The sequence below is a fragment of the Branchiostoma lanceolatum genome, chromosome 5, assembly GCF_035083965.1.
Source record: "Branchiostoma lanceolatum isolate klBraLanc5 chromosome 5, klBraLanc5.hap2, whole genome shotgun sequence".
Lineage (NCBI taxonomy): Eukaryota > Metazoa > Chordata > Leptocardii > Amphioxiformes > Branchiostomatidae > Branchiostoma > Branchiostoma lanceolatum.
This window is the reverse complement of record NC_089726.1, coordinates 11783368-11810660: the sequence shown is the minus strand read 5'-3', so window position 1 is coordinate 11810660 and position 27293 is coordinate 11783368. Positions and strand designations below refer to the sequence as shown.

Sequence of the window (27293 nt, the reverse complement as noted above, 5' to 3'; positions counted from 1 at the left end):
TTCCAGAAAAGGATATATCACGACCTCATTTCTATAATTTCATTTACGTCAGTCAAGGAGGCAATACTAATCCTGAAGTAATCCTTATAATCCAGGGCCCAGGGTTCTTTTTGTTCCAGGATAGAGGAAGCACTGGCTGGAAAATAGAACACGGTATGGCCGATGGCGTTGTCATGTGGCTGTCTGATTAGACTTCAGATTTGTCAATTTGACATATTGGCATAGCAACAAAACACAACACTATATATGCTTGACCATTAAGGAATATTGTCGCTATAAAGGACGCATTTGATATTCCAACGTATAATTTTTCGATGTCTATCTTTCAATAACGTTCGGTGATATAGTATGGTAGAGAAACACGACCAAACACACGACATACATATCACAAGCAGACAATGTCTTTCGAATCCGACCCAGTTTTCGAAGGTTATGTCATTTATTATAAAACTTCGAACATCAAATAATCTACCGACAATGCTATAACTGAGACTTTTACATCTGATGACACCAAGAGTTTTGAGCGCTCATTATTGCAGATTTGATCAGTTCGTCCTGCAAACATTCTACATTGTGTGGTCTGACAGCTCGCAAACAGCCACCCGGAGTGGTCAATAGTCCGTGTTGCCCTAACCTTTTCTTTGCGTCATCACGGACCCACGGCTACCCCTTTAATCCGGGGTTCTATTGAGGTTCGCGCAGTGTAAAACTAACACGCCGTGTAGTATTGGGCCGCGCACAAAGGGGGTAATAGCCGCAATGGCGGAGCTGAACAACATCTAGGAGACCATGCGGTGTGATTAAGTGCACTCGAAACCACTTTCCTACCTCAGGGGGGTGTGCAAGCATAGGATTACCTGGCGCACAGGTGTTTTCCTGCTCATTTGACACGGAAAGTTTTTTTGCTCCATAAAAAATCCCGTGGGCTCATTCTATCTTAACTCTGTCGTCGTCGTATATCGCGGGGCTATAGGGAGCTATTGTATATCGCTGGAATCTACGTCACAAGATACTTAAGACTTGTTATTCTACTTTTTAATTACATGTCTACAATCCTTAAATAGAAACACGGTATAGAAAGTAAGAGAAAACATTACTATGAGATTTGTATCTGATATGTTTTTGTAACGAGAACTGAAGAAATCCTACGGGCGCCTGTAATCACATTCTGTATTTCAAGGATTAAGGCATGATTGTTTACCTGTTGGGTCAGCACTTATGTCACGATGTAACGTTAATTATATGCAACACAACTTTTAAAACAGCAGGTTGTGCCATGACAACAATATAAACATGTGAAAATTAGGGGGAAAAGATTATCCACTGGAATAATAGTCATGTTTTTGAGTAAATTGTTTGCTGGTAAACAAAAGCACCACAATAAACACATTACTTCGCCCGAAACAAGTCTTCGTTTGCTGAAGTAATTATGTGAAAGGGAATTTGCCTTGTGGCACATAGAGAGATAATGTCCTTTCCCCTGGGAGATTAATGATCTAAATATTCCAATTCCTCACTATGTCAGGACTATATTTGTACCGATCAATCTTGAGTCCGTCCAGAGTCGCAAACCACATTGTGGACAGTGCAAATGTACCGTGCCTAGTATTACGTCACTCGCTCCGTGTCGCCACACATAGCACCAAATCTCAGCTGGCGACAGTTCGCTTATCTTTAGTCAAGAAAATTAGTCTTTATTTGGACCAGAGTTTTATTCTTTGATACAGTTTAACAAGCCGCTTCTATGATCTCCACGAAAACGTGTACACTATACCTGTCTTTAAAACTGCTGCAAAATATTTGTTGTATGTATCTTATAAGACTGTCTCTATAGTATATATACATGTTATATTAGATCCTGCTTCGTGTTGTCGTGGCTGTCTCTTTCCTGCTGAACATTTCTCGAGTTGTACGTCGTTCCGATGGCAAGTTGTCGGCAACTCCCTTTCAGTAATCAGTGGTGAACATGCCGTCCATAAGCGCACCTGTCCCGCGTGTGACGCCTGTCGCCACTCTACGTGCCTTGCCCTCGCTTTCAACGATTTCAAATTTCCAAGCACAACAAATGCGTCAGTCAAGTTGGAGACTGCTCTTTCTTAAGACGACAATAATAAATCAATGCCGAGGAACGATTGCGGATACATGAAGTGTACTTTCCCTATACAAATACAACCCTTTCCGTGTCGGTTTCTGTGATCTCCTTCCCCTTCTAGGTCTCTAAATGGCTCTGAAGCCCTTGAATTGAGACTTGACAATTATTGGACACTTTCACAAACTGTAGGGTACCCTAGCTCCGGCTACTTGCCACCACTGTAGGCACGTTGTGTTTGAATCAACAGTTTCTACTGCAAATATTTTTCCTGTACACTCAAAAATACTCGCCCTCCCACAAAGACGAAGCCACCCGTGTCAACGTCACATTGGAAGGACTGTACATGCCCTGACGTCTAACTTCTAACCCCCATTATAACTCAGACAGTAATACGGTAAGTATTAGAGGTAACTTTCAACTAATCCCCTAATCCCGTCAACTGTTACAACTAAGAGCCTGGGTGCCATACCTGTATAGCTGCTACACGGTACACACACTAACACCTGTAGAAACACAACTGTACTGTGTGAACGTCGGTGACCGTGAATTCCTCTTCTCTGTAGCTGCAGATGTACATGACCCTGAACTGACTAACTGTGCTAGCTTTATACTGGAACATGGGTAAGCAATACTGGGATAATAGTGCCTGTAGAGTCGGAGGTATGCGGCGATGTTTTGGTACGTGTACAATCAATCATGCCGAGCGTTTTTCTTGTCACACACCTTCAGCTGTTGTCACGGTGTTCACTTGGCTCAGCCGCTCTGACATTCAGGTTGTCCTGGTAAGCAATGGTAAGTCAAGGGGGACAAATCCCAGGTATTGTCCCGTCTCACCTGTTTGTTGACGGTTGCCTCACTGAACGCCCGGATGCCGCGATAAGTCGACTGGCCATTTGTATGAGGCACAACAACTCACTTAAGAAGCGTTTGGTAAAACATATTTAGGAGAACATGTCAGTCATGTGCGTCGCACGCCTTTTGATCCATGGTATGTAGTCAATAGTATCAGCTCTATTCCATGTACACGGCATACACCGTCGCCACGCAGAACACGCTGCCGTTCTCAAACGTGGAGGACGCGAAGGTGTCGACACTCGGGTCCCATGCGCAGCGGGACGCCACCCGTATGTCCTGAGAGTGGCGCTCCCCTATGTTTGCCACGCTGATAAGTTTATACCTGGGCGGTAGGAATTCCTTCATCCTCTGCTTTGCCTCCTCGCATAAGTTCTTGGTTATCAGTCCGGCCGTGCCAGAGTTGTATTCGTAATCACACAGCCTCTCCTCTAACAGTTCTGATAGCGCTTTCTCGGCGCGTCCCGAGAAGAATTTGGAGACAGGGCCGAGTTGATACGTGTGTTCTTGCTCCGGCTCGTCCTCCTCTGGCGGGCGCGGGTGCTGCGGCCTCCACGGCCGGTCCGTGTGGGCCAGGTAACTCGCACCTTTCTTATCCGCCACCCTCTGCGCCGCCATCCTCTTGAAGTTCATGGCCAGCCGTTTGGTGACCATGAGACTGCGGAGGTTGACGGGTGAGGGCGGCGTGGCTTCTTGCGAAGCCTTCCCCGCTCCGGACACGCCCGCGATGGTCATGTGTATCTCTCCCTTGTCTATCTCCTGTTGCTGATACAGACGACGACTGTCCACCTTCGCTGTCTCATCTTTACCAGTCCCGAAACTACTGCTGGTGTCTCGTCTGCCCAGGGAGGCCAGCGACGGCTGCCGCCGGGTCATCTGCTTCGGCTTGCCCGAGCCGCCGCCGCCGCCGCCGCCGCCGACCAAGTCGTGCCGACTCGCCCGCTTCGCTAAATTTGCCTTGCTCATTTTCTCTCCTCTTTCGAATTCGCTCGTAACTAACGCATTAATCCGAAAAGAGCCGTTAGCTGACTGAAAAAGTCATCAATTACAGGTAAATGTGTTTACCTCGGAGTGGCGCTCTGTTGCAGTTAACGAACCATGCAACCGGCCATGTAGTCCGCCTGCACTGTTCTGTTCACACGCCACGAGCCACACCAGAGTTGTGCAATCGTTCCACCCACCTGTGGAGGTATCCAACAACAGCCGGGCAGAAAAGACAATATTTTCATTACCCTACTCTGTTTGACACGTCACTCACGTCCGCCCGAACTGGTGACTCTACACATGTAACCCGCAACACAAGAACCACACAGATAAGCTAAAAGCATATTTATGTACCATGTCACAAACAATAAGAGCGCAAGTAAAGCGCAAAAGAATTCGGACAGCCAATGGCGAGAAAGGTCTGAAAACATGGCTATGAATATTCAAGAGCGTGAAGGGGGCCTTGTTTGGCCACTCACAGGTCTCCAAACATAAAGCGTGGAGGATTAGCTGAGACCAAAACTAATCGAGATCGATCAACCGCCATGGAAACTAAGAGCCGAGGACAATCTTAAGAGTCCTTTATTTTGACTCGAGGGTGGCTGTCAATGGAGTTATGGGAGGTTATTAAGGTGTTTCGGGTATCTTAATAAGAACTGATCGGATCTGACATAAAGTACTATAGAAATGAGGCGACAAACGTGTTAGAGAAGTGAAACTGGTGCTTAAAACTCCTGTATGTGACATTGTTATGTCGGTGGAAATGTGCCCACTCACATGGTACACCCTGGCACAACAAACCCAGACCACAGGACGTGTCACACATGCAGAAACGCACTGAGAACACAGAGCAAAACACGACGTCCAGACTGTACGTGCTTTGTTTCTAGCATGTCCTGGCGCGTTTAAGACTTTTCTTTGTGTTTCCTCTTCCTTCCCTCCTTTCTTATTTAACTTTCACTGCCCCTTGATCAATTTTTGCTTTCATCTGTCATCACAGACGTGTCTTGGAATTCTCATCATTTGAAAAAGGAAATACTAAATAATACTGCTTTTGTCGATGGGATAATCTCAAAGTTGCAACATCCATTTTAAAGCAGTACCTACATTGTGAACAAGGTACAAAAAGCTGAAAAAACGCAAATGACGTTATCGTGTACATCTTGAATCAAATAGATGTACAGTCACGACAGTTATTTTAAACCTCCTTGTTATAACAACGGTTACGTCAATTGCTGACCAACCTAACCTTCTAATACCACCAGGTTTTCAGTGTTTGTATGGCGGTTCGCTCACACAATACAGGTAACCTGAGTCGGGACAATCTCTTCATCAACAAGGGAAAGGGCTCTAATTCCTTTATAGTTAGCCCGCGGACACCAAGGGAGCCTTTTTAGTTGATACGGGTTTGCTCTGGCGATTATCAGTATGGTAAAAACTAAACATTTACCCAAGGCAAGAGTGATGAGATTATTTGTTTTCTTATCTTTTGCAGAGTGCATAATGCTGATAGGCATAACACGTTTGATTCCCTTCTTTATTAGTGTGAAATCCTTTTTTTCTCAAATTTGTCCTTTATTTATGGTAATACTGACCGATATATATATATATATATATATATATATATATGTTAGTTAGTGTAGTTCTACACTGTGGTTGTTATATGACATAGCGGTTTTCTGATATCCTGTGCTTCCCCAATCCCCATACCTTTGATGATAAAAACAGTAGTTTCCAATTTACCACGATGTCGGTGCGAAGTGGCCAGATGGCAGAAGTAATGAATATGTGTGCATGTATAATGTACATAATGCAGCCAAATTAGACGTCTGGTCTACTTCCGAAGTGAAGTCCACAAAACTATGGAATGAACTGGATGTAAGTTATTAGCTTGTAAATCAAAATTGGTTGGGCCGTTCTTCATTTTATGGTCAGCTAGGGACTGATCATTGACGATGGTGGGGTAGGGGTAGAATTAAAATTACTTCCCAGCTTCCAACGTCAGCTTCCAAATACATACGTTACATGTAAATACATACTCTCTTCCAAGTAGAACACTTTTCATCAGAAAAAAGATAGGTATGTAATATTGATCTAAAGCTACATATAATTTCAATACCGGTGCACAGGGCCAATGTTTCTCTTTTCTTTCTCAAATGTTCAATATTCAAATTTATCTTCTTCCTAGCGGATGGTGATTGAACAGAACTATAACATAATAAGAAAATCAATCAGTGGTGTGAAGTACATGACGACAAAGAAATCCTGTATATTGTATTAGGGCCAAATCCATTACCAAGATCCTAGCCTGACCTTTACTCACCCAGCACCCTTGTTGCTAGGTAACGCCACTGCCTCCGCCATGACAAAAGAGCCAGTTTACGTCCTGCAAATGCCACGGTCATACCTCTGATCTGCGTTACCATGGCAACGAGGAAGCTGCATATTAAGAATGGCGTGTTTGATCTGTGTCACCATGGGGACGAGGTAATAACATGTTCGCTCGTGTTATACCATTCCCTCTATGTCTTAAAATCTCGAAAAGGGAGTTTAAAATGTTTCGCGGTTCAAAATCCTTGTACGGGTTAAAAGCAGTGTCACCAGCATTCACTTCACGAACACTATACCGACAATGGGGCTATTGTCTTTCTTTGCCTTTTCGCTAGAAGACTCCTCCACTTACGCGTAAAAGCGCAGCAACAGGTTTAGTGCAGATAATCGGACTGGTGAGGGGTGCACAGCTGTCGTGACTAATGTTGGAACAGGTATAAAACTGAACATTATAGATTCTACATATATTCCACTGATATCTAACCAACAAGGGAGATTGGAGATCTCCCTGTGTTAATGTCGGTTACGTATACTATACGGACGTAGATCTTCTTCCTGCAGCTCAGCCTTCGAGTTAGTCGGTGACCATTGCAGAAAAGTAACTCTCGGCAGGTGGCGCTGCTGCCTTACGCTGCACAACTGCATGTTTATTGATGGCCATTTAAGATAAACGTTTTCATCCCTATTTGTATCTATCCCTTTCATTGTCTTTGGAGAGAATTGATAATTTTATTGTTACAGACTCATTACTTTTAGAGTCTTCATCTGCCTTTTTCCAGTCTTTATACAGCCTGAAGCAGTGCAAAGTAATCAACTTGACTTTCGAATTTGTCTTTTGATACGGTATCTGTCGCTTCTACCTCTACAGTTCCTCCTGCCGAAACTGTCCAAGCCCCACCAGATCCAATAAAGTCAGCAGCAACCTTGTCCTCACATGAATCATTACGCAAGATCTTCAAAAGCCTCAGTGGTCGTCATACTTATCTATTCATTGGAAACCACTCTCGGTTGTTACAACTTTCACTTCCTCCCGTTGTCCCTCCCGTTCTATCATCCAAGAAGGGGTTTCGGTCGGGGGGGAGGTGTTCTAGTAGTGGCCGCGATTTTAACGTCTTCCTCCCTTCACCTCTGTCACGGAACGCACCGATACTTTCTCAGTGGCATGAAGGGAGGAAGAGGTTAAAAATCGAGGCCATTCATAAATACCCCCGACCGAAACCCCTGCTTGGAGAATACTTCCATTCAACAAGTTGCGCGATCAGACTCATTAAACCACCTGTGAAAGTTAACACGCCTCAGGTCAACCTGTCACCCCGAGAGGTCAACTGTTAACTCTCCTGGCGGCGTGAAGTAGTACTTCCCATAAACAACTTCGTACTTCTCCGTACCCGTGCAGTCCGGGCTACATTCCGACCCATCCCACCCTCCGAAACCAGGCTAACAGTAGAGGAGGAAGGCGTGGTGGTTCCGACTAGCAGACATGGCGGACCCGCGGATGGTCGGTGTGCAGGTCCAGGGGCAGTATCAGCCTCAACAGCAGTACGGTGGATATCCACAGCCCAGGTAACTGAAACTTAAGGGGGAGGGGGGTGGACTGACTAGGGTCAGGGTACTCGAACAGACGGCATTTCAAGGTTGAGTGGCATGCTAACATCGACTGTCTGACATACCGTGATCCACAGATTGTCTGATCATCAGGCAGTTATATCCACATAGGTGCAGTGCGTACGCCGTGCAAGTCACACAGGATTGTGTTAAGTGCCTACTATCGCAATGTTTGGTAAACAAATTCTGAGTGGCCACTGCATACACAATTTGTAATTCCCCGGCTCTGCTCGCTATGTAGGCCTTTTTACGATATTACAATGCAATCACTTGCGCTGGGATGGCATTTTGGTCTTGAAAATTACGGCGCAAGTCTCAGATCTTCGCCCTAAAGCTCGAATGCTTTGACCAACGGTGTGATGTGGGCCAGTCGCGCTATCTTTCAGGCTGTATATGTTTTTGCTCCCCTGGTATTTCATATCCGGCATGTGATCTGATATGATAATCTCATTCCGCGCTGTTAGGTGACTTTGCGTTTCAACCGGAGAGATGAACGTACCTGTCGGGTGAGACAGACGACTCTAGGTACAAGACCAGCTGCCCTGATATGAAACATTAAAGTTAACCCTACAAAAGTATGTCGCATGTTGATCCATAAAACTACTAATCAGCCAACATGACGTGTTCTTATATCAGTTCCGTGCGAACAGTTTCATGATAAAGGCAAAAGTGACACCGAGGTCAAGACAAATTGACAACAGCTTTAAAATTCTTCCTATCATTTAGATTACTAAAAAAGGTAATTGTCTTCTCATAGATAAGAGTAAAAGAATTGAAAAAAAATACTTTTCCTTTATCACACTATCGGATCATGTCATTTAAGAATTCTGACGTCCATAGCTCGGTTTTGATTGGTGCTAAACCCTACTTTGCACGAACCAGACGTTTGGCACATCCTGAACAGGAGGTTAGTTTTTCGTTAAGCAGAAGTTGTGTGCGTGTTAGTTTCTGAGAACTCTATTTAATCACAACATTTACCCAAAAAACGGGGCACTTGGCTCCTTTTAGAGCACTTGCACTTGAAAGTTTAAATATTGATATTCCTAATAATGGTGTTCCGTAAGTAATGCTAAGTATACGTTTAGTCTGCGCCGTAATAAAGCGAACAACGTCATACACGTCGTACAACTTGCTGTTCTACTGGAATAATTGTCATTTCATCATAAGAATTATTGTCAACAAATAGCAGCTTGGTACAACTTACCATCCGCATTAAAACATCTCAAATATTTGCAAGTATTTTGTTAAATCAATAAGTGACAGCCACGTGTACCTACATTGGAATGTACTGCTCTTCGAGTGACCTAAGTCTTCCATGTAATACTAAGGTAGACTATGTTTTATAGCGGACTGAAATAAATAAAAAAACATGATAGCGTCACATCTTTGCTAATATATCACCATTTAAACTTAACACATGAACTTTGATCTGGATTCTAGATTGCAGTAAAACATTTTTGATCTCGGATAATAACGCATTCTAATTAATTCACTAGCACTATAGCGCCAACATGTTGCAAAAGTTTGAGACAGGATATTTTTTATTTCCCGCCTTTTTTTGCTCAGATATTAAAGCGGTTGAACAACAGGAAGGAAACGCCATGTACTGTACATAACTACTGGGGGGTAGGGCTGGTTATCAAGATGTAAACTTCCTCCGCCCACGCTGCCCTGTCACATGCTGTAAGCTAAAACTTAGTACAGGCTAGTGAAGCGGAATTGTGCAATCCTTGTGCAATTTCCTAAGGAGTTGTGTAATCCTTGTGCAATTTCCTGAAATACTTCTGACCACGCCCACCCGTACGTTGGGCTCTCGGGCCCTCTCGATCCGCAGGGTAGAGAGACAGTTGTAACAGGAAGGAAACTGCCCTGTAATAACCTCTCGGGGGGCGGGTCCGGTCGACTCAACATCACGTGGGCCGTGTGAACCTTTGCGGGTCAAAGTAGAACCTGGTCGCCGGTCTGTCTTTTTACCGGAATGCCCCGGAATGCCCTTTTTACACCGGAATGCCCTGGAATGCCCATAAAGGAGGGTGAATTCTACCGGAATACACCATTCTTTGATGAGTTAACATCACAGGTTGCTGTATTTTGGCATGAAATGATATATTTATGCCCCAGGGAACGAGAAATCACTAGAAATTAATGATGACCATCGGCATCGGCGTCGGCGCCCCCATCAGTCGCCATGTTTGTTTTTATTGCGGATTACAGTGTTTGTTTGGTGGGGTCACGGTGAGATATACATATAAAAAGAGGTGAAATTTCGGAAATACAGTATGCTTTGGCAAGTTAACATTGCAGGTTGCTGTATTTGGGCATGAAATAACGTATATCCTGGGAACTTAGAGACATTACCGGGCGATATGTTTATGATATTTTTAATAAGTGTCATGAAGCTATGCTCTCCTTGGCTCTCCTAAGTGAGGGATAAAGAAGAAAGAAGAAGACCTTTATTGCACATTTTTGCCAAACTGGGCTAAGTATAGGTCACAACAAAACAGATGTTGAACAGATACAGTTCACTGATACAAATTAGAAATTCAAAGCGGTCGCAAGTTTACCGCTTGAAGGCCATTGGGCGCACGCGTACCACATTGATTATAACGCAAATATTGCCTATGTATGTCGGTGATCAACTAACAAGTATAATGTAGATATTACAATGGAGGGCGCAGGGGAGATAATGAATGAATTACAATAGTGCCTTAGGCAGATTTACTAACGCGCGAAAATAAGTAACAATTTAGAACGTTTGACCGACGGAAACAACATAGAAAGCAACGGAATTTTAGAATATACAGTACATTCCACAAGAAATAAGCAGCTATGCTACAATTTCGAGTTCGTATGCTAGCGAAAAGCATCGCGCTGCTAATTGAAAAGAGAACGGACCAGACAGTCGGAGGAATTCAAAGACCAAATTTACCAAGTTCACCTCAAACGGGCAAAATCCACGCTACCGGCGTCGGATTGGTGTGAATGTGAAATGTGAAAGCGCACATGTGAAGGTTGAGAGATTCCTTTAGATTATTACCTCAAAGACTGGACGCTCCCTTATTCAACAAAGTCCACCATATTGTTTATTAATATTCCGATATGCTTCTTTAGCGACGCGACCGGCCGGGATCGCCCGGTAATGTCTAGTTCCCATGGCCAGGGTCACGTATACGTTATCTTGTGCCAAAGTATAACAACCTGCGATGTTAACTTACCAAAGCATACTTTATTTGCGACATTTCACCTCCTTTTTGTGCATTTCTCGCTAAACAAACATTGTAATCCGCAATAGAAACAAACATGGCGACAGGCGGGGGAGCCGACGCCAAGGCCATCACTAATTTCTAGTGATTTCTCGTTCCCTGGGCCATAAACATATCATTTCATGCCGAAATACAGCAACCTGTGATGTTTACTCATCAAAGAATGGTGTATTCCGGTAGAATTCACCCTCCTTTATGGGCATTCCGGTGTAAAAAGGGCATTCCGGGGCATTCCGGTAAAAAGGCAGACCCGAACCTGGCGCAGGCCATGATTTAGCGGTGGCGACTACTAGTATACCTGTTCAGGTTAGAGTACTGCGACAGGTGTAGCGCTAAGGCAGGGAGGCAGGAGACATGGCGGACCAGGGAGAGCGGAAACCACTGTTGGGGGCAAAGTGAGTTGTGCTGAGATATCAAACGCACGTCTGTACTTCAGAAATGTTGAGAGTTTTGATCGCATGCCAGGAAGGATTAGATACGTGATATTGACATATATCCCCGCAGGGTTCCAGTAGACATGTAGCTGGCTGTCCTTGAAATAGGGCGTGAAATTGTGGGGATCTGAGTTATATTAATGAGGAAGTGGAGGTGACGGAATGTTAATACTGCACCACAAATCAAGCTAAGGCTAAGCATTGCCTCCCTTCTTCGGGTATAAGAATCAGCACTCGTATTCAAGTCTTGCTAGCCCTGGCGACTCGTGGAGGGCGTATTTTGAACGTTGCGACCATTTCAAGGCCTTTGGACTGTTGTGTAGTTAATATGTATTGGACCCCAACAGTTTTTGTGTGTTTAACGGTAAACACACACTTCTAACAGCCTGCAGCAAGGTCCTTTTTTTAGTTCGAAGGACAAGTAATGATATATTTCTTTAATATCTGCAGGAAGTATGTTTCATTAAGTGCACTAAAGGCCTTTTCACCAACTACTTGTAGGCCTCAGATACCTTCAAATTAACAATAATTTGGTTGATAATAATTAAGTTTCTTTCATTTAATCTCTTTTGTACATACATGTATCAACATTAGAAAAATACTTTTTTACTCCTACATCATGTCTTACGTTCTTCCTTTAAGGTCCCACTTATTTTTCCCATGCTCTTTTACTACATAAGTTGCCTTGAACAGTCTATCATCTCTTCCAGCCCCCAGCAATCCTATGGTCAACAAGGACAACCAGGGTACCCCCCTCAAGGACAACCAGGGTACCCTCCTCAAGGTCAGCCAGGGTACCCCCCTCAGGGCCAGCCAGGGGGGTACCCTGCACCAGGGGGTCCACCCCCCCAGGTTGGTTTTGCACCAGGACAGCCGCCCCCTGCGGGATACCAGCAGGGTGGGGGACCCCCTGCAGCAGCAGCTGCGGAGCCCTCCGCACCATCGGTCGACAAGATGGACAGCATCTCTGGGTACGAGGGGGTTGGCTTTGGGTCAGGTAAGGACATAACGTAACACACTAACTATTGTGCATACAGAAAAAAAATAAGTATGCTTCTCTCTCACTCTCACAGATGTTACTATCTGAAACGTTAATAGACCACATCGTAACTGTGACTACAGTGAAAAAACATCAACGTAACAGTAATAACAGTTAGTATGAAAATTACCTGTGACTAGTAAATCTAATGCAGTTTCACACATTAATACCCTCATGTGTCTTCCCCAGCCCCTCCACTGCCCCCACCCAGCTATGAGGAGACCCAGAGGCAGCCCCCGGAGAGGAACAGTCTGCCACAGTGAGTATGGATGTTGTGTGAAGCAACATGTAAAAGCCATACATCTTTACAAAGCCACAAGTACAGGTGGACTTTGTGCCCCACGTGAACCTCAAAATAGTTAAACAAAGTAAATTAGTAGCTCCATGATTTCACAGAGAATAAATTCTAACTTTACAGCCATATTCAGTGCAGGGTATTCGAAGGCACAACCCAGGAAAGGTTACAACTCAGGGACTTTGATGTTATTTTGACTTTGTAAATGTACACAACAGTCCAGAAGGTCTTCCTGGGTGTTGCTTTTGACGCTGTTTACAGACAATTTTTGGGGGTTAGCTGAACTATTGCCCTTAGAATATTTACATTGTTCCACTCTATAATTTACTATCAACATTTGCCAGCTTGCATGTATGTCACCATGCCCCTACATATCTATATCCTGGTTTACTGTCTACCGGATGTGTTAGTCACATGATTTACTCTGCAGATCACAACATATTCCTTGCCCTGCCACCATCTTGCTACTGCATCATGTTTCACTGACTTTGTAATTACTATGGAAACATGTCTATCAGATACACTGATCAGGTGAGGTTTGATTCACATACATCTATGAACACCCTGCAAATAGAGGGTTTATAGGCAGTACTTTGAAGTTATGCATTCTTTCAACCATACCTCGGTGAAATCGTATTTACAACCCTTTTTTTACTGTCATTTGTGATCGTGTGTTTGTCTATTTTGTGATAATGTTCAGACTGCCAGGTATCACAGAGGAGGATGCCCGCGAGGCCCTGGGGCAGTACGTAGCAGAACAGTGCTGCTATGGGAAGACACCTGCTCAAGAACTCAAGTTCACAGACATTGTACCTTCAAGTGCATTCCATGTAAGATTTGAAAATGTTGTGATATTTTCAAGGTACATGAATTCCCTTTTAGCAACCACAATCAACAAAAGTGATTTGTGATTTGACCCTCAAAAAAAGGAGGTTTTATTTTCCATTTTTGAGCTGGCTTTGTGGTAAGTTGTGGTGATGTTGTGATGAACTGTAATTTCATCATGTGATGTTGAATGTTCAATGATCAATTCGTGCTGATGAAATCTCCATCTATCTTTTCAGTACACATTGGAAACTTTTTCTGAGGGCAGGTCAACTGCCTGGGCTTATGAACCTTTCACCGGTAAGCACTGCACTTTTGTTTTAGGCAACTTGTGAAATCTGCCTTATTAAAAGTTACTGAAGTTGTTTTTGTGATTCATAGATTTACATCAGGTTTGGTATGACTTGTTTTCCAGGCCAGCCCATCGATGGACCCATGAACGGCCCCGCCCCGGGAGCGTGGGACATCCAGGCGCAGGCTCCCGCCATGTTCCAGAACTTCACACAAGAGGTGGAGGTGCCACATACAGCCTCTGTCAAGGTGAGCTGGCATCTGCTGCAGATACAACCATTCTGGTCTCATTTTAACATTCAATTTGAATTATTTGGTGGGCATGATTTCCTTGGTTAAGGTGTTACATTTTATGTTTCCCAGCCATGTCACACCTGTCTTGGACTGGGGAGGAAGCCTTGCCACCACTGCCATGCAACTGGAACTGTAAGTGCCTTGGTCTTTCCAGATGTCAACCTTAAATGTATATCATATGGGGCTTAAAGTTAATCTAAGACATACATGTATTAGGATGTGTGAATGAACTAATCACATTGCATGATTCTGGCATCAATAGCTTATGTCTACAATCATCATTGTACAATTGTTGCAGTCAAACAATATTTTATGAGACGGATTCAACACACAGGATTGCTGCACTTTATAAAGATTCTATATTCTACTTCTGTACACAACAATGTGAAGCATTTACCAACAAGCTTTTGAGTGCTGCACCTGTTGTAACAACTGAGGAAGAAGGCAGTAAGTTGTGATAATTCCTGACTCACACATTGTTTGCTGTACGTACCAGAGCCACTGTCACCACTGCCACGGCAGCGGCCGCACCACGGTGTACGAGGACGGCCACCATCACCACAGGTCCTGCACCTGGTGCCACGGGTCAGGCAGGAGGCAGTAAGTCACCCACTTACAACTCTAGATATTTAACTTAATTGTTCCTTCTGATGCCCAATCAATTATTGAACTTAATTGCATTACCCTTCCAAGATGAATAACAACTGAAAAATGACGAGAGAATATGAACAACCATTTAGAAGTAGACGGTTTTGTATATTTTGTTACAATATAGCACAATAAGACCAATGGAGAGCTCCTCTTTCCTAAAACCAGTAAACAAATCTCACTGTGGCAGGTGTATGATGTTACCCATTAAACAGGAACCAAGGCCTAATTTCACATGGGTGATTAGCACTGCTCTAAAATTGAATTTCTAGGATAAATCAATAAAAGGTTCCAAGTTATACTTTTGGGTATGGAAGTTTACAGTACAAGTACAATGTACATCCTTAAGGACAGATAGAAAACCCTGTAATGTGCTATTACAAATAAGAAAACCCTGTAATGTGCTATTACAAATAAGCATTACCAATGTCCTTGGCATTAGTTACTGAGGTCTCCTCACCCTCCTGTTTCAGGTGCCACCAGTGCCATGGGCTGGGTCAGATCCCCTGCCCCACGTGTGGTGCCCAGGGCCAACTCAAGTGCTACATCAAACTCACCATCAAATGGTAATATACATTTGGTACATATGATATCAGATAGTACTTTTAAAAGTTGCAACAAGGTCTTTTACATCTGTTTGATATCCCTTTTTTTTGGCACAGTAGTTTGTTGTTTTAGTTTTAAAAGTCCGACTCCAACACATGTCAAAATGTAGGACCAACCACGTGGAAGACCACATAGTTGAGCGGACAGCTTTGCCTGATGAGCTCATCAGGGGAGTGAGTGGGCAGGTGGCATTCAAGGAGGAATATCCAAGGGTAAATATATTCCAAGCTCCTCTAAATAGTCTTTACTAAGTCTATTGAAAGCTTGATAGACGTTATTGGTGAAAACTAAGATGGGTAGCACAACTAGTATCCAAAGACCTACAAGCCTTTGACTTGACATATGACAACAGATGCCCCTCTGTATCTACAACTATTCTCAACTACATAACACAGTGCAGTCAACTTCACCATTGTTTCCTCCCAGGTATGGCCCATAAACCACTTCCCCGAGGCAGAAATCAACAACGCCTCTCAGAACCTGGTGCAGAGGCACAGCACTGCCTTCCCAACCGAACGCTTGATCCTGCAGGTAGGACAAAGTTACTTAATGATAGAGAAGACATTCTTCTGTATGTGTAATTGATATAACATGGGCAACTCTAACCCCCTGTTCAACTTATGTTTGTCTTTGACTATGGATAAAGTAGGACCAAAATCAAGCTAACAATATTACAGTTTTGTCTTTTTCTTATTATCATACGAATACTGACTTCTGTAATATGACATGTTCTTACAGCGTCACCAGGTGAGGATCATCCCTGTAGCCGAGGCGACCTACAACTGGAAGGAACAGCCCTACAACTTCTTTGTGTACGGGTTTGAACACAAGGTCCACGCCCCTGACTACCCACAGAAGTGTTGCTGGGGCTGCAACATTCTGTAGATGCCACAGTCCAGGCATTTCTTCAGCATTGCCTTGACAGCACAACTTACCATCCTGTCGGATATGTAGAAAAGATAGGAACGTTTCTGTGTAAGGGATTGTAAATCTTAACTCTTATGAGCCTCCAAAGCAAACTCTGTGGCTGGTACACTGGCTTTTTAATCCTTTTCCGATTTCTTGCTGTTAGAAAACAGCAAAAACAACAGCCATACAACAAGCTGTGGAGGCGAGGTTTTACACTGAAAAGAAAGTGCCAATTTGGGTAGTCTAGAAGTGACCCCCCTGCTAAGAAAAATTTACAGTTGCTATCTTACAACTGCTATATACTGTCAACCGATATATTCAAAATGTTGAGGTGACGAAATTTCAAATTTTCTCGAATCAACCAGCTATGTTCATACATATGTATGTTACCCAGACAAGTGTCATTTCCTGATGATGATTCACCATTTTTCTCATTTTTACACAACAGTTTTTATAATCTGATGCCTATTAGTAAGTAATTTTGAATCTATTTCATGTACTAAGAATGTAATTTTTGTAAAAGGATAATATGATCAAAATGGACCAAGATTTTACACAGGTCAGCCTAGGACAAGCTTTGTATGGTAAGGAAGAAGTTTACAATGTTTTTTGTCATATAAAAATTATGTATGTTCTGATTTGGATAATCAGTAAAAGTAGCATTCAACCATATATTTCAAGTAACAAGCAGTGTGCAAATATTCTTGGTTATGAAGCTACCCTATTGTTGCCTAATCCAGTTTAGCTTGTTTGCTCCAAGGGATGGATACAAGCCATTTGGCACCAAAGTTGTATTGGTTATGGGATTAGGCAGCAGAGAGGTTAATGCAGTTAGAAAGTCAAGAAAAAAGTAAATTCCCAGAAATACATCTTGAGACGTTGGCTGTCTCTAAACCAATCAGATCTGGTTTGTCAATTTAGATGTGAGGTGTCAAGTGCACCAAGTATATTGTTATAAATCAGATTACAAGAAATCAGCTCAAAAACACCTTACAATTTGTGCCTAGATAATATTCCTGTCTAAATTTTCAAACGGAATTAAACCTCTGTCATTGTTTAAAGACTGTGTTATGTTATTCATTTGAAAAATGTGTCATCTCTGCAGAGTTCGGCAACTTGGTCATTTAAAAACTTTTTAATTTGTGTCTTTCTTTATAAAACACCCAAAGATACACACATTCTTAAGTGACTTAAAAGTAGGATACATTACTAATGAAGAAAGCCTCTGACTCAAATAATCCCACACAGAACAGTTTATTGAATGTATGGCCAGCCAGATGTGGAACCCACATACCAGGCAAACATCAGTTATGTCTTTCAAAGTTTTACTATTCAAAATCTTCCAGGTTGAACTGGCAAACTGACAAAATACTTAATCCCTGCCTCCCATCACAAGATTCATCCCCCTCTGATACTACTGGACATCTATGTCATATCTTTGCAACAATGTGCATGTTATAATGCTATCTAGGAATACATGATAATGAAACCTCATGTCAACTCCAGATGACCATAGTTTTGATTTGATGCATTAAGGTGGTATACAAGACTTAGTTTCTGCAACAGTAATATCTTCTGTAGCATGACTATAATGGAGAAGGGGACTTTAATAGTGGAAATCTAAGAAGAAAGAGGGGGGAACCTCCAGGGAAAGCAGAGAGGACACACACACGTTTTCTACAGAGCAGCAGCACCAGAAATGATCTCAATCAACTCTCTGGTGATGACGGCCTGGCGGGTGCGGTTGAAGGTCAGTGTCAGCTTGTCAATCATTTCCCCTGAAACACAAAAAAAGTTTGTCAGTGAAAACAGGCATCTAAACTTGCAAAGCTGGAGCCTACAACAAGCCCACCAAAGTTTGAAATAGGTGACTGCACATATGCTCATATCAGCCCATGTTTCCTAAAGCTAAAGATTGATTGTTGATCTTTATTCAACCTTCCTAGCACGGCAACTAGCGTTTACCCTTGGTAATAGAACCCATGTCCACCTACCAGACTTGATATACCTGTGTACCTTACAGCTGATCCTGCTACAAGCAGTAGCATTGTGTTTCTCTACAGGTCAGTAGTGCTTTGCCACCTAAAAGCAACTGGCTGCCACCTCAGCATTGGACCAAGCTGAATGTGTACATATTAGTAGACTGCCATAGAGCTACAAGGGTTAAATCCTTGCTTGGTAGATTTGCCTTCTGGTGGATGTTTGGACCAATATATTTTTGTTGCAATAAGTATAGGAAATCACCCACAAGACCACATAAATGTTACTTGATCTCAGTGGTTTTCAAGGAAAAAACAACAACTGCAATCTGTTTCCAAAAACTTTCCCAATCAGGACTGGTTTAAGCCTTCAACCAGTGGTTGAGATGCATTGAAATGTCAAGGATTGTACCCAGCGTTCACTGTTGACAGTCTACTCGTACTCACTCGTCCTGAGCCTGGGCTCCAACAACAATATCTATCAGCTCTTTGGTGATCTCCGCCTGACGTTTACGGTTGAACTGCATTGTCAGTGTGTCAATCATTTCCCCTGGTAATAGTCAGAGCTTTCAATAGACTTCATAACTATACCATTCTTAACAGATAAACAAAACCATTATCATAACCCATGACCTGCAACCAAGATGTACCCTTGTATATGTCAAAATTACCAAGTAGATCTTGACAAGCTGTGATAACATCTGAAGATGCAGTTCATAATTCAAATGCATTGTTTAATTGAATGATCACAGAGAAATACAGCACTATCGAACAGTGATTTCTAGTTGACTGGTTCTCCATGACTTGTACACTTTGTAGACTTTTGATAGCATTTACTCCTGGTATCATACCTGCGTTCTTTGTTGCACTGTCCATGGCAGTCATTCTGGCGCTGTGCTCGCTGCAGTTGGTCTCCTTCATGCAGGCGTACAGCACGCTGGCCAGCTGGTACTCCTGGTAGCTGCGGATCACTTCCGCATCCAAGCTGTCGTACACAGCCAGGGAGTCTGAAACACAAAACAAACATTCCGTATATCTCTGACTTCTATCCCCAATCGATTTTTGAATCAACAACCTTTCAATAGATGCAAATTTACGTCAAGTAAGGTACACTGTAAGAGTTAGTTACACAGTAGTAAGGAAAATTGGTGTTTTTATCAGGATATCATACCTAATGTCATAGTCATGGACAGCATAGGATCTTACTTTGTGCAAGATTTTCTTTTCATTCTTTCTTAATAATCTTAGTATACTGGGATTAGCATCTGTGCTATTCAAATAACACTTCAGCACTAGTATAGACCAAAGAAGGTTGGTCTGACGGACTCTTACCTGCTTCTGACACACTTTCTAGGGAGTGCAGTGGCAAGGGACGCAAGTTATACGACACAACAGACCTGCAATGGAAACAAAAATATTCTACATTTTGTTTTGAATGTCTTACTAACAAAACTTATGCAAAAACACAAGGAATCAATCATGAGATTTAATACTGCACAGTATCTTGTCTCATGGTAAACTAGACCTGTTCTTTGGGTCATCTTATTCCGCTGGAATCTACAGATGAATCTATAGCTAATGTATAGCTAATATAAAGCTTCTTCTGTATGTGGTATATATCACATCTATGTCACAGTGGTGAGAAGTGTGATTAATGAGTGTGGACAACACACTAAATTCGGCAGCTGCTTTACAGGCGTTTCTTCTTACTTGAACTCGTTGAAGTAGATCTCTCCTACATCAAACTCGTAGCCACTGTTGATGACGGCCTCTGCTACCTCCGCAGCATCAGAAAAGGTGGCAGGCTGCCGTCCGAAGTTACTATAGGTCATCATGAAATACTCTGAGTGCGTCCTGCAGGAAAAGGGCGCAGAAATTTGGCAACAAGGTAAATAATGAATGACTTTATTTTATCCAGCATTCAGAAGAAAAAAAGACAAAGTTATTACTTACCACAACAAACAATATGACCAATGTTACTACAAACATAACAGGGCAACCACCTGAAGAAAATGTCTTGTGTACTTAACATCATTTATGTTGCAGACTGACATATAGAGAAGAATGTAATCTTAGGCACACTTTGTTTGTGTGAACCTTTATTCATGAGAAGCTCATGAGAAGTTCAAATAGGCCTCCAGGCCCTAACAACTTTGTGTATTAATACCATTCGATACAATGCAACCTTACAATGTGTATGCACTCTCAGAGTCACTCAGACTGTTAAACATATAGTTGAAACCAAATAAGTAATGATAACACTTACTTGTACAGGGCTTGCCTGGCCTTGTCTCCCAGTGTAACAAACTTGATCTCCTTGTCAGCGTTGTCCTTGACATAGTTCTTCAGCAGCTTGTTGATGTTGGAGTTCATGGCCCCACACAGACCACGGTCGCTGCCAATTGTCACCAGCAGGTGCCTGGGCTTCTCTCTGTCCTGTTCTATATCCACCTTATCATAGAAAGCTGGGAAAATGTGCGATCATTAGATCATAGAATCGCAGTAATCTACAATTGTGTCCACATTTACTTATCTATTAGTAAAACAACAACAAAACAGTGAAATACTTAAACACTGCTTTAAATAAGGTCAAGCTTTTAAAATTTGACTTGACAATTAGGTATAAGGTTGAATCTACAAATCTTACAAACAAATTATACAATATTTGTTGTCAGAGTCAACAGGCTATACCTACATGTATTTGTCTCTAAAACTTGTACACGTATATCTAAAATTCTTACTAAAACACTGCTTTAAATAAGGTCAAGCTTTTAAAATTTGACTTGACAATTAGGTATAAGGTTGAATCTACAAATCTTACAAACAAATTATACAATATTTGTTGTCAGAGTCAACAGGCTATACCTACATGTATTTGTCTCTAAAACTTGTACACGTATATCTAAAATTCTTAAAATGTTATATGTCAAGCATGCTGGGAAGAGTAATGTTCTAACGAACCGGCAGCACCGGTTCCGTATGGCCGAGAAGGCTTGAGTTCTCTCTCCGCCCTGGCATACTTGGCTGCTGACACCATCTTCATGGACTGGGTGATCTTTTGTACATTCTTCACAGACTTTAGTCTGTTCCGAACTGATTAAGAAAAAAATATCTACATCAATACACCAATAAACATATAATTAAGTAGCTGTGAAAAAGGCTGACAAATTGCAATTAGACTGGTAGTTGTAACCCTAACAGTGTGAAACTGAAGAACATGACAGAGTAACAGTTACACGTTATGACCATTGAATTCAAATACATGTATAACTAACAGCTAGTGATATCATACAAATTGATCTAGTGAAATCAAAAATTCCTTTATCATCAAAATGTTTTAATGTCTGCCGTTCGGCAGAAAGATGATGAAAACTTACTTTCTTTCAGTGTTGCCATACCACGCACTTGCGTGCTGCAAGAAAAAAAAAGAACAAGATGGTAAGGACTTATGGCAAAAAATAACATTATAGTTAACTTTATGCTACAAAAAACACTAAAGCTGGCAATACACACTGCTCTTCCTGTGGACAGGTATTTTTTGCCATTTCCACAATCTGCACTGATAGTGATACATAATTTGTTTGATATGGAAAGTCAAAACATATTTCAATTCCATAACTGTAAATCATTTGCTGACGAAAAAGATGCCCAGCATGACCCTGGTGATGAATGGACGAAGTGCAGCTCCAACATTTCAATAAAACAGATTTTTTTTTGCCTCTCCCAAATGTCATAAAATATATATATCGACTAATCGAGGCCAAGGTATAAAGTCGGTCAGCTTTCGGGGTTAAACGTGGATATTTTCTTCATGTCCCCACCAGAAACGGTTTTCAGGACCACAGGGAAATCTATCCCTTGACTTGAGAAATCGTAAAAAGGCTATTTCCCTTTTAATAGGGAGTTATGTCTGTACTGAAGCGTATAGTTTTCTTTCCTTGCATGTGACCTCTAAAGAAACGGCGCCATGTTGGTCTGCCCTCCCCGGAATGACCATGGATAAGGGCGATTATTTGCGACATGTCGCGGCTAATACTTTCTTCAGTTATCTCTAAAGCGACATTAGCTCCTTACTCAGCTACTTAGAAAATCATTTTCTGTCTAAATATTGCAATTTTCTTACCATGTTGGCACGAAAAGCGCTGTACGGGACAACATGGCTGCCGACCGGTGTTCGTCCCTCACCCACGACGCATGCGCAAGAAGAGCCTCGATTTCGGGTACGTGGAAGAGGCCATCTCCGCAGCAGGGGTGCATTACTTACAAGATAGTCTTGAAAGCCCTACTTTATATCATATTTAAAAAAAAGTTCATGAATGCTATAGCCTTTAGAATCAACAAAATCTTGATGTTGTGTGACGGTGTGTGTGTCTGATATGTTTCCGCATAAGTTAAGAAGCTATGAATTGTGATGATATTTGGTATGTAGGTAAATTTGGGGCTTTCCGGCAGCTTTCCTTGCAACGTAAAATCCTGTTTCTGTATCCTTTGCTCTAGACATGCTTTGGTCTTGATCTTTCATTGGCAGATACCTAATGGCGTTGAAAAATTGGTATAGGTTTAGGCCCCCTAGCAGCTTGTTCTTAAACTTCAGGGGTGTTTTTGTTGGGAACTTTGCAGGAGTATAACTTATGAATGGATTTTTCATGATTTTGATGCGGGTTAGAAGGGAGAAGAGTTTTGCTTCAGCTGTTTAGACATTATTCATGTGCAAATGCGTCATATCTATTATACAATAGATGGAAAAGGAAAACTTCTTCACGATCACTTCAACTTCAACTTGCCCTTTAATACCACCGAATAACCCCGTCAGGGGCAAAGTAGGGGGGGGGGGGGGTACACAAGGCCATTTGGCCTGCGAAGTTTGGTTATCGTGTTAACATTGCAACCATGTGCGTTACTTACAACCAATGACAACACTCGTTTGTTATAGGCCTGGAATGGTTCATATCAGCAGTAACATTTATACATAGATTCAACTTGAACCGGCTCTGCCATGTGGCTTGTGAAGCCTAAATAAAGTGGAATCATTACGCTGTGGCACCACTTTAATGTTTATTCATCATTTGTTTTGAGCGTTGACATTGGTTGTAAGAACTGAAAGCACAGACTTACCCTGAACAACCCTAAGTCTGTGCCTTCAGTCCATTAATTAATCATAGGTTGATAAGTCCCTACTAAAGATTTGCCGACAAAATTATGCATTTCAATGTTTATTTACTAGGCACTTTAAGATTATGTTAGAGATTGTCATAAAAGAGAAATTTAAAAACTGAGATTAAATTGAAGCTTATTATGAGATGATATTTATCACTGATAAAATCAAGAACAAACTTACAATGTTATGACAGATATTAACGTGCGATCTGCCCGATGAGAATAAGCGTACAATCAGAACATTTTGTATCACCCATATACAAAGCAACACATTAAAGATCATGTTTTACTTACTCTCCAAGCAGAGGTCCGGCTCCGGCTTTTTTTGATGTCTTTTTAGGCGTTTGGCCCAAAAAAATGACGTCAAATCCAATCCTGAGCCGAAACTCTGCTTGGGGAGTAGTTACTATGCCCATTCAAAAATGATATGGTTTTACTTAATCTCCAAGCAGATATTAGGGTGAAAGGTCGTAACATTTTCTGACTGCCGGACGATATTTTACAACACCGGTCTTGTATGACAGACCCTCATAATGAAGTCAATCTTTACCTACATGTACATGTATTTGTGCTACACATCTACTAGAGAACACCCAAAGGATCAAAATTAGGATGCTATTGGTTTATCCAAGGAGGTTATATAGCCTCCTTGGTTTATCAGGATAAAAGAAACGCTACTTGTTTAAACCAAGGAGGTTATAACCTCCTTGTGTAAACGAACTAGATTCCTGGGGTCTCCATATGCATTCTCCACGAGCACAATAGGTTCACAGAACTCATAGTCCTCCCCTCTCCACCATCTATCCAGGTCGGTGTACACTTTCCTCTCTGTTGGGCCCACCTGCTGAAGCTTCCGACATAAATTGCACATCCCGTCGTAATCCTCGGGAAATGCACTCTTTGGAGGTTGGGTCCTCCATCTGAAGTACTGATGGTACATCTCTTTATCTTTATCAAGGATCTTTAAGTAATCTGCTAAGGCCTTGGGCGTCTCGAAGTCATTTACATGAATAAAAGAACCAGGAGGAACGAATCTCTCATATTCAGTCTTCACCGCTCCAAGTACTACTGGCACAACGTCATTCCCAATGGCGTTCCTCCAAAATTTCTCTGTATTAAATGTACTCCTTACATTTGTAGCTTTCGAAGGACAAGTAGAACTTGTATTGTTTAATGATGCCGTTCGAGCAATCGAAATCTTTTTTTGCACACACAGCCCTCCCACATTTGCCGAACACATCCACACTTATGTGTTTCATTAGTTCCATCCCGTACGCAAAACGAGGGAGATATTTGTAACAATTGCTCACGAACCACACCGCTAAATATTTCTTTCCCACGGTATAGTCCTTGTCGGGAGAAATGTTCGTTTCTTTCAACTTCTTGTAGACGCGACTAGTAGAGCCGCCAGTACATCTAGATAAAACATCCGAGTCATTTCTGTAAGTCATGGTCCAGTTGAATACACCACTGTACGATACGAGATCAACAACTCTAGTCACCATTGGACATTCCCTAGTCCACCACACCCAATATTGGTGCGGAAATCGTACTGGTGGCATGGCGAGCTTGGCTGAATAAACCTTCCGAAGGCTATTGTGATGGAAGACGACAGCATCCGCATTGCCGACCTCTTGGTGATCTGCTGTCAATACGCACTCTGGCATGGAGGGACAGCCGTGAATCGTGCTATTGTTAATCCAAGTCATTCGCATCCCCCACCATGTCGTCCAGATGACAATGAGCTTGTAATCCCGCACAGGAGGCCTAGCTAGAGATTTGCTGACATTCCCGCTATGCCACACAGAGTAAAGCTTGGACCTGGGATTCAACGTACTGGAGTTAAATGTACTAGTATTCAGGATCTCAGGTGAAAATGTTTATCCCTAGATCTACCCTATCTGCATCAGTATCATTTACGACTATGTTATCATAGGAAGTCCGCGTTGCTTATGTCGTTATTCACATAATTCATATTAATTCTAATGTCAGCCCAACTAATACATATGTTACAATGATGCTCGATCATCCATGAAAATAAGTTTTTTTATTGCGAAATTTATTGTCTTACGCAAATCGGCTACCAGAATGTAAAGGTGTGTTTTTGTGAGTAGTTTTTTTGCACAGAATACATATTCGTATTTTAGCTCACTGTATAGAGAAAATTTAATAACATACAATTTACAAGCATGATATTGCGTAATTTTGGCACATTTTGGTCACTATGACAATTGACATATATAACTACGTAAAACACTGATTACCTGTTGCCCATCATGTGTTGTTCTGGTGTTGGGGATAGAGATAGCCTATCCTCAAACACGGCTGTCAACATATAATAGCCCAATCCTCCACAGACGAGAAGAGTCACAAAAACTAATGCCTGGATCTTCATTGTTTTACACATCTAGATTGACGCAGACATAGGTTATTCATAAACAAAAGAAAATTATCCTACAATGTTTACTAACGAGTCATTCTTCTTCGATAAGCCGTTTTCTTATGACTAGAAGCAGCCATATTTCGCGTCATCATGCACTGTGTTTTGACTTCGTTACAATTGATCTATGTTCAACAAAATCACTGGACGGTGAAAGTTTTTGTTACACAAACAAGCTTCCCACACACATCCGTCATTATCAAATAGTGCATACCCTAAGAGTTATTGGCTGGGACGACTCTCTCTTCGCAGCCAGGGGCTGAATTGCGAGGAGCTAACATGTACAATTCGCAGGGCAAGATCGCAATGGTCTGGAGCGACTGGCATTCGGCACTATTAAACTCAGATGTCCTCAATACGACAATTGCTCCATGTGCGGCCATAGGACTGTTTGTTTTGAACCACTCAAACCGGGAAGGACCCCTACTCTTTTCGATAAGTGCGATGGGTTCTTTAACGTGCTCGAGGTGTGGCTCTCCTCAAACACAGGACCTCCATTTAACGACCTATCCGAGGGACATCCCTGACCGAAGCTAGGTACTCATTTTCACCTGAGTGAAGTGTGGAAAGTCGTGTTAAGTTCCCTTCCCAAGTGCACAACATCAGGGGAATATCAGTGGTTTCGAACCCGGGACCATTCTGGGCGAAAAATCCTACCGATTGCGCCACACGATGTATGTACCTTTCGGTCATTGTGGGCACTAGACGACCTGTCCTTTTAGGACACTTTTGTATTTTAGCGTTTTGTACAGCTTTATATCCTAAGTATTGCCATTAAGATCTGATGTCAACTGTGAAACGTTTTGTTTTGTACCATCTGGCGGCATTTGATTTACCAACTCATAAATTATAATATGATAATTTTCTCTCCGGTGTGGAGGTCAATAATCCCCTCTTTTAGAAAAAGCTCCAGAACACGACATCGAAGAAGCCAATCAAAGACATCCTATAAATGAATACAAACTTTACTTACCAAATACACCCAACACTACGGTAGCTCTGCAACACACTCAGGTACAGTGGGTATAAACAGTGATGGGACCGTGTGGAACAGAGTCCGGAATGAGACGTGGCCTGTGTCAAAACACAGACACACACATCCTGATCAAGATAGCGTCAACGTACACATGTAGTATCAAAGGGGGAAATAGCAAAGTTGAAATCAATAGATTTTCCTTCCCAGGCCGACCATATCATGGCTTGTAATGCATGACCACTGTGTCTGGAACAATGGACAGGTTCAGTCTAT

General features: G+C 42.2%; 3 protein-coding genes and 1 pseudogene across 5 annotated transcripts; 1 reads left to right on the top strand and 3 right to left on the bottom strand.

Moving 5' to 3' along the window:
- Positions 1-379: 379 nt before the first annotated feature.
- LOC136435128 (dynein light chain Tctex-type 5-A-like) lies at positions 380-4284 on the bottom strand. The gene has a single exon (XM_066428360.1). The coding sequence runs from the start codon at positions 3908-3910 to the stop codon at positions 3104-3106; it is 807 nt and encodes a 268-aa protein (XP_066284457.1). The 5' UTR covers positions 3911-4284; the 3' UTR covers positions 380-3103.
- Positions 4285-7598: 3314 nt separating this feature from the next.
- LOC136435125 (protein SSUH2 homolog) lies at positions 7599-17529 on the top strand. Of its 2 annotated transcripts, none has more exons than XM_066428355.1 (12): positions 7599-7822; positions 12272-12558; positions 12790-12859; positions 13596-13725; positions 13960-14020; positions 14136-14260; positions 14375-14437; positions 14802-14905; positions 15427-15519; positions 15669-15771; positions 15986-16090; positions 16298-17529. In XM_066428355.1, the coding sequence occupies exons 1-12, from the start codon at positions 7740-7742 to the stop codon at positions 16442-16444; spliced, it is 1371 nt and encodes a 456-aa protein (XP_066284452.1). In that variant the 5' UTR covers positions 7599-7739; the 3' UTR covers positions 16445-17529. The 2 variants fall into 2 exon arrangements, with proteins under 2 accessions (XP_066284452.1, XP_066284454.1); XM_066428357.1 differs by lacking the exon at positions 7599-7822 and adding an exon at positions 11407-11522.
- A 177-nt stretch (positions 17530-17706) lies between these two features.
- LOC136435127 (ATP synthase subunit gamma, mitochondrial-like) lies at positions 17707-22719 on the bottom strand. 2 transcript variants are annotated; one of them, XM_066428359.1, is made up of 8 exons: positions 22571-22719; positions 21825-21859; positions 21409-21540; positions 20714-20912; positions 20158-20301; positions 19780-19844; positions 19299-19454; positions 17707-18246 (listed from the first exon to the last, which is right to left on the bottom strand). In XM_066428359.1, exons 1-8 carry the CDS (start codon positions 22702-22704, stop codon positions 18146-18148), a joined length of 966 nt encoding a protein of 321 aa, XP_066284456.1. In that variant the 5' UTR covers positions 22705-22719; the 3' UTR covers positions 17707-18145. The 2 variants fall into 2 exon arrangements, with proteins under 2 accessions (XP_066284456.1, XP_066284455.1); XM_066428358.1 differs by lacking the exon at positions 17707-18246 and adding an exon at positions 18874-18997.
- Positions 22720-23215: 496 nt separating this feature from the next.
- LOC136435126 (alpha-(1,3)-fucosyltransferase 7-like) lies at positions 23216-27248 on the bottom strand (annotated as a pseudogene).
- Positions 27249-27293: the final 45 nt, after the last annotated feature.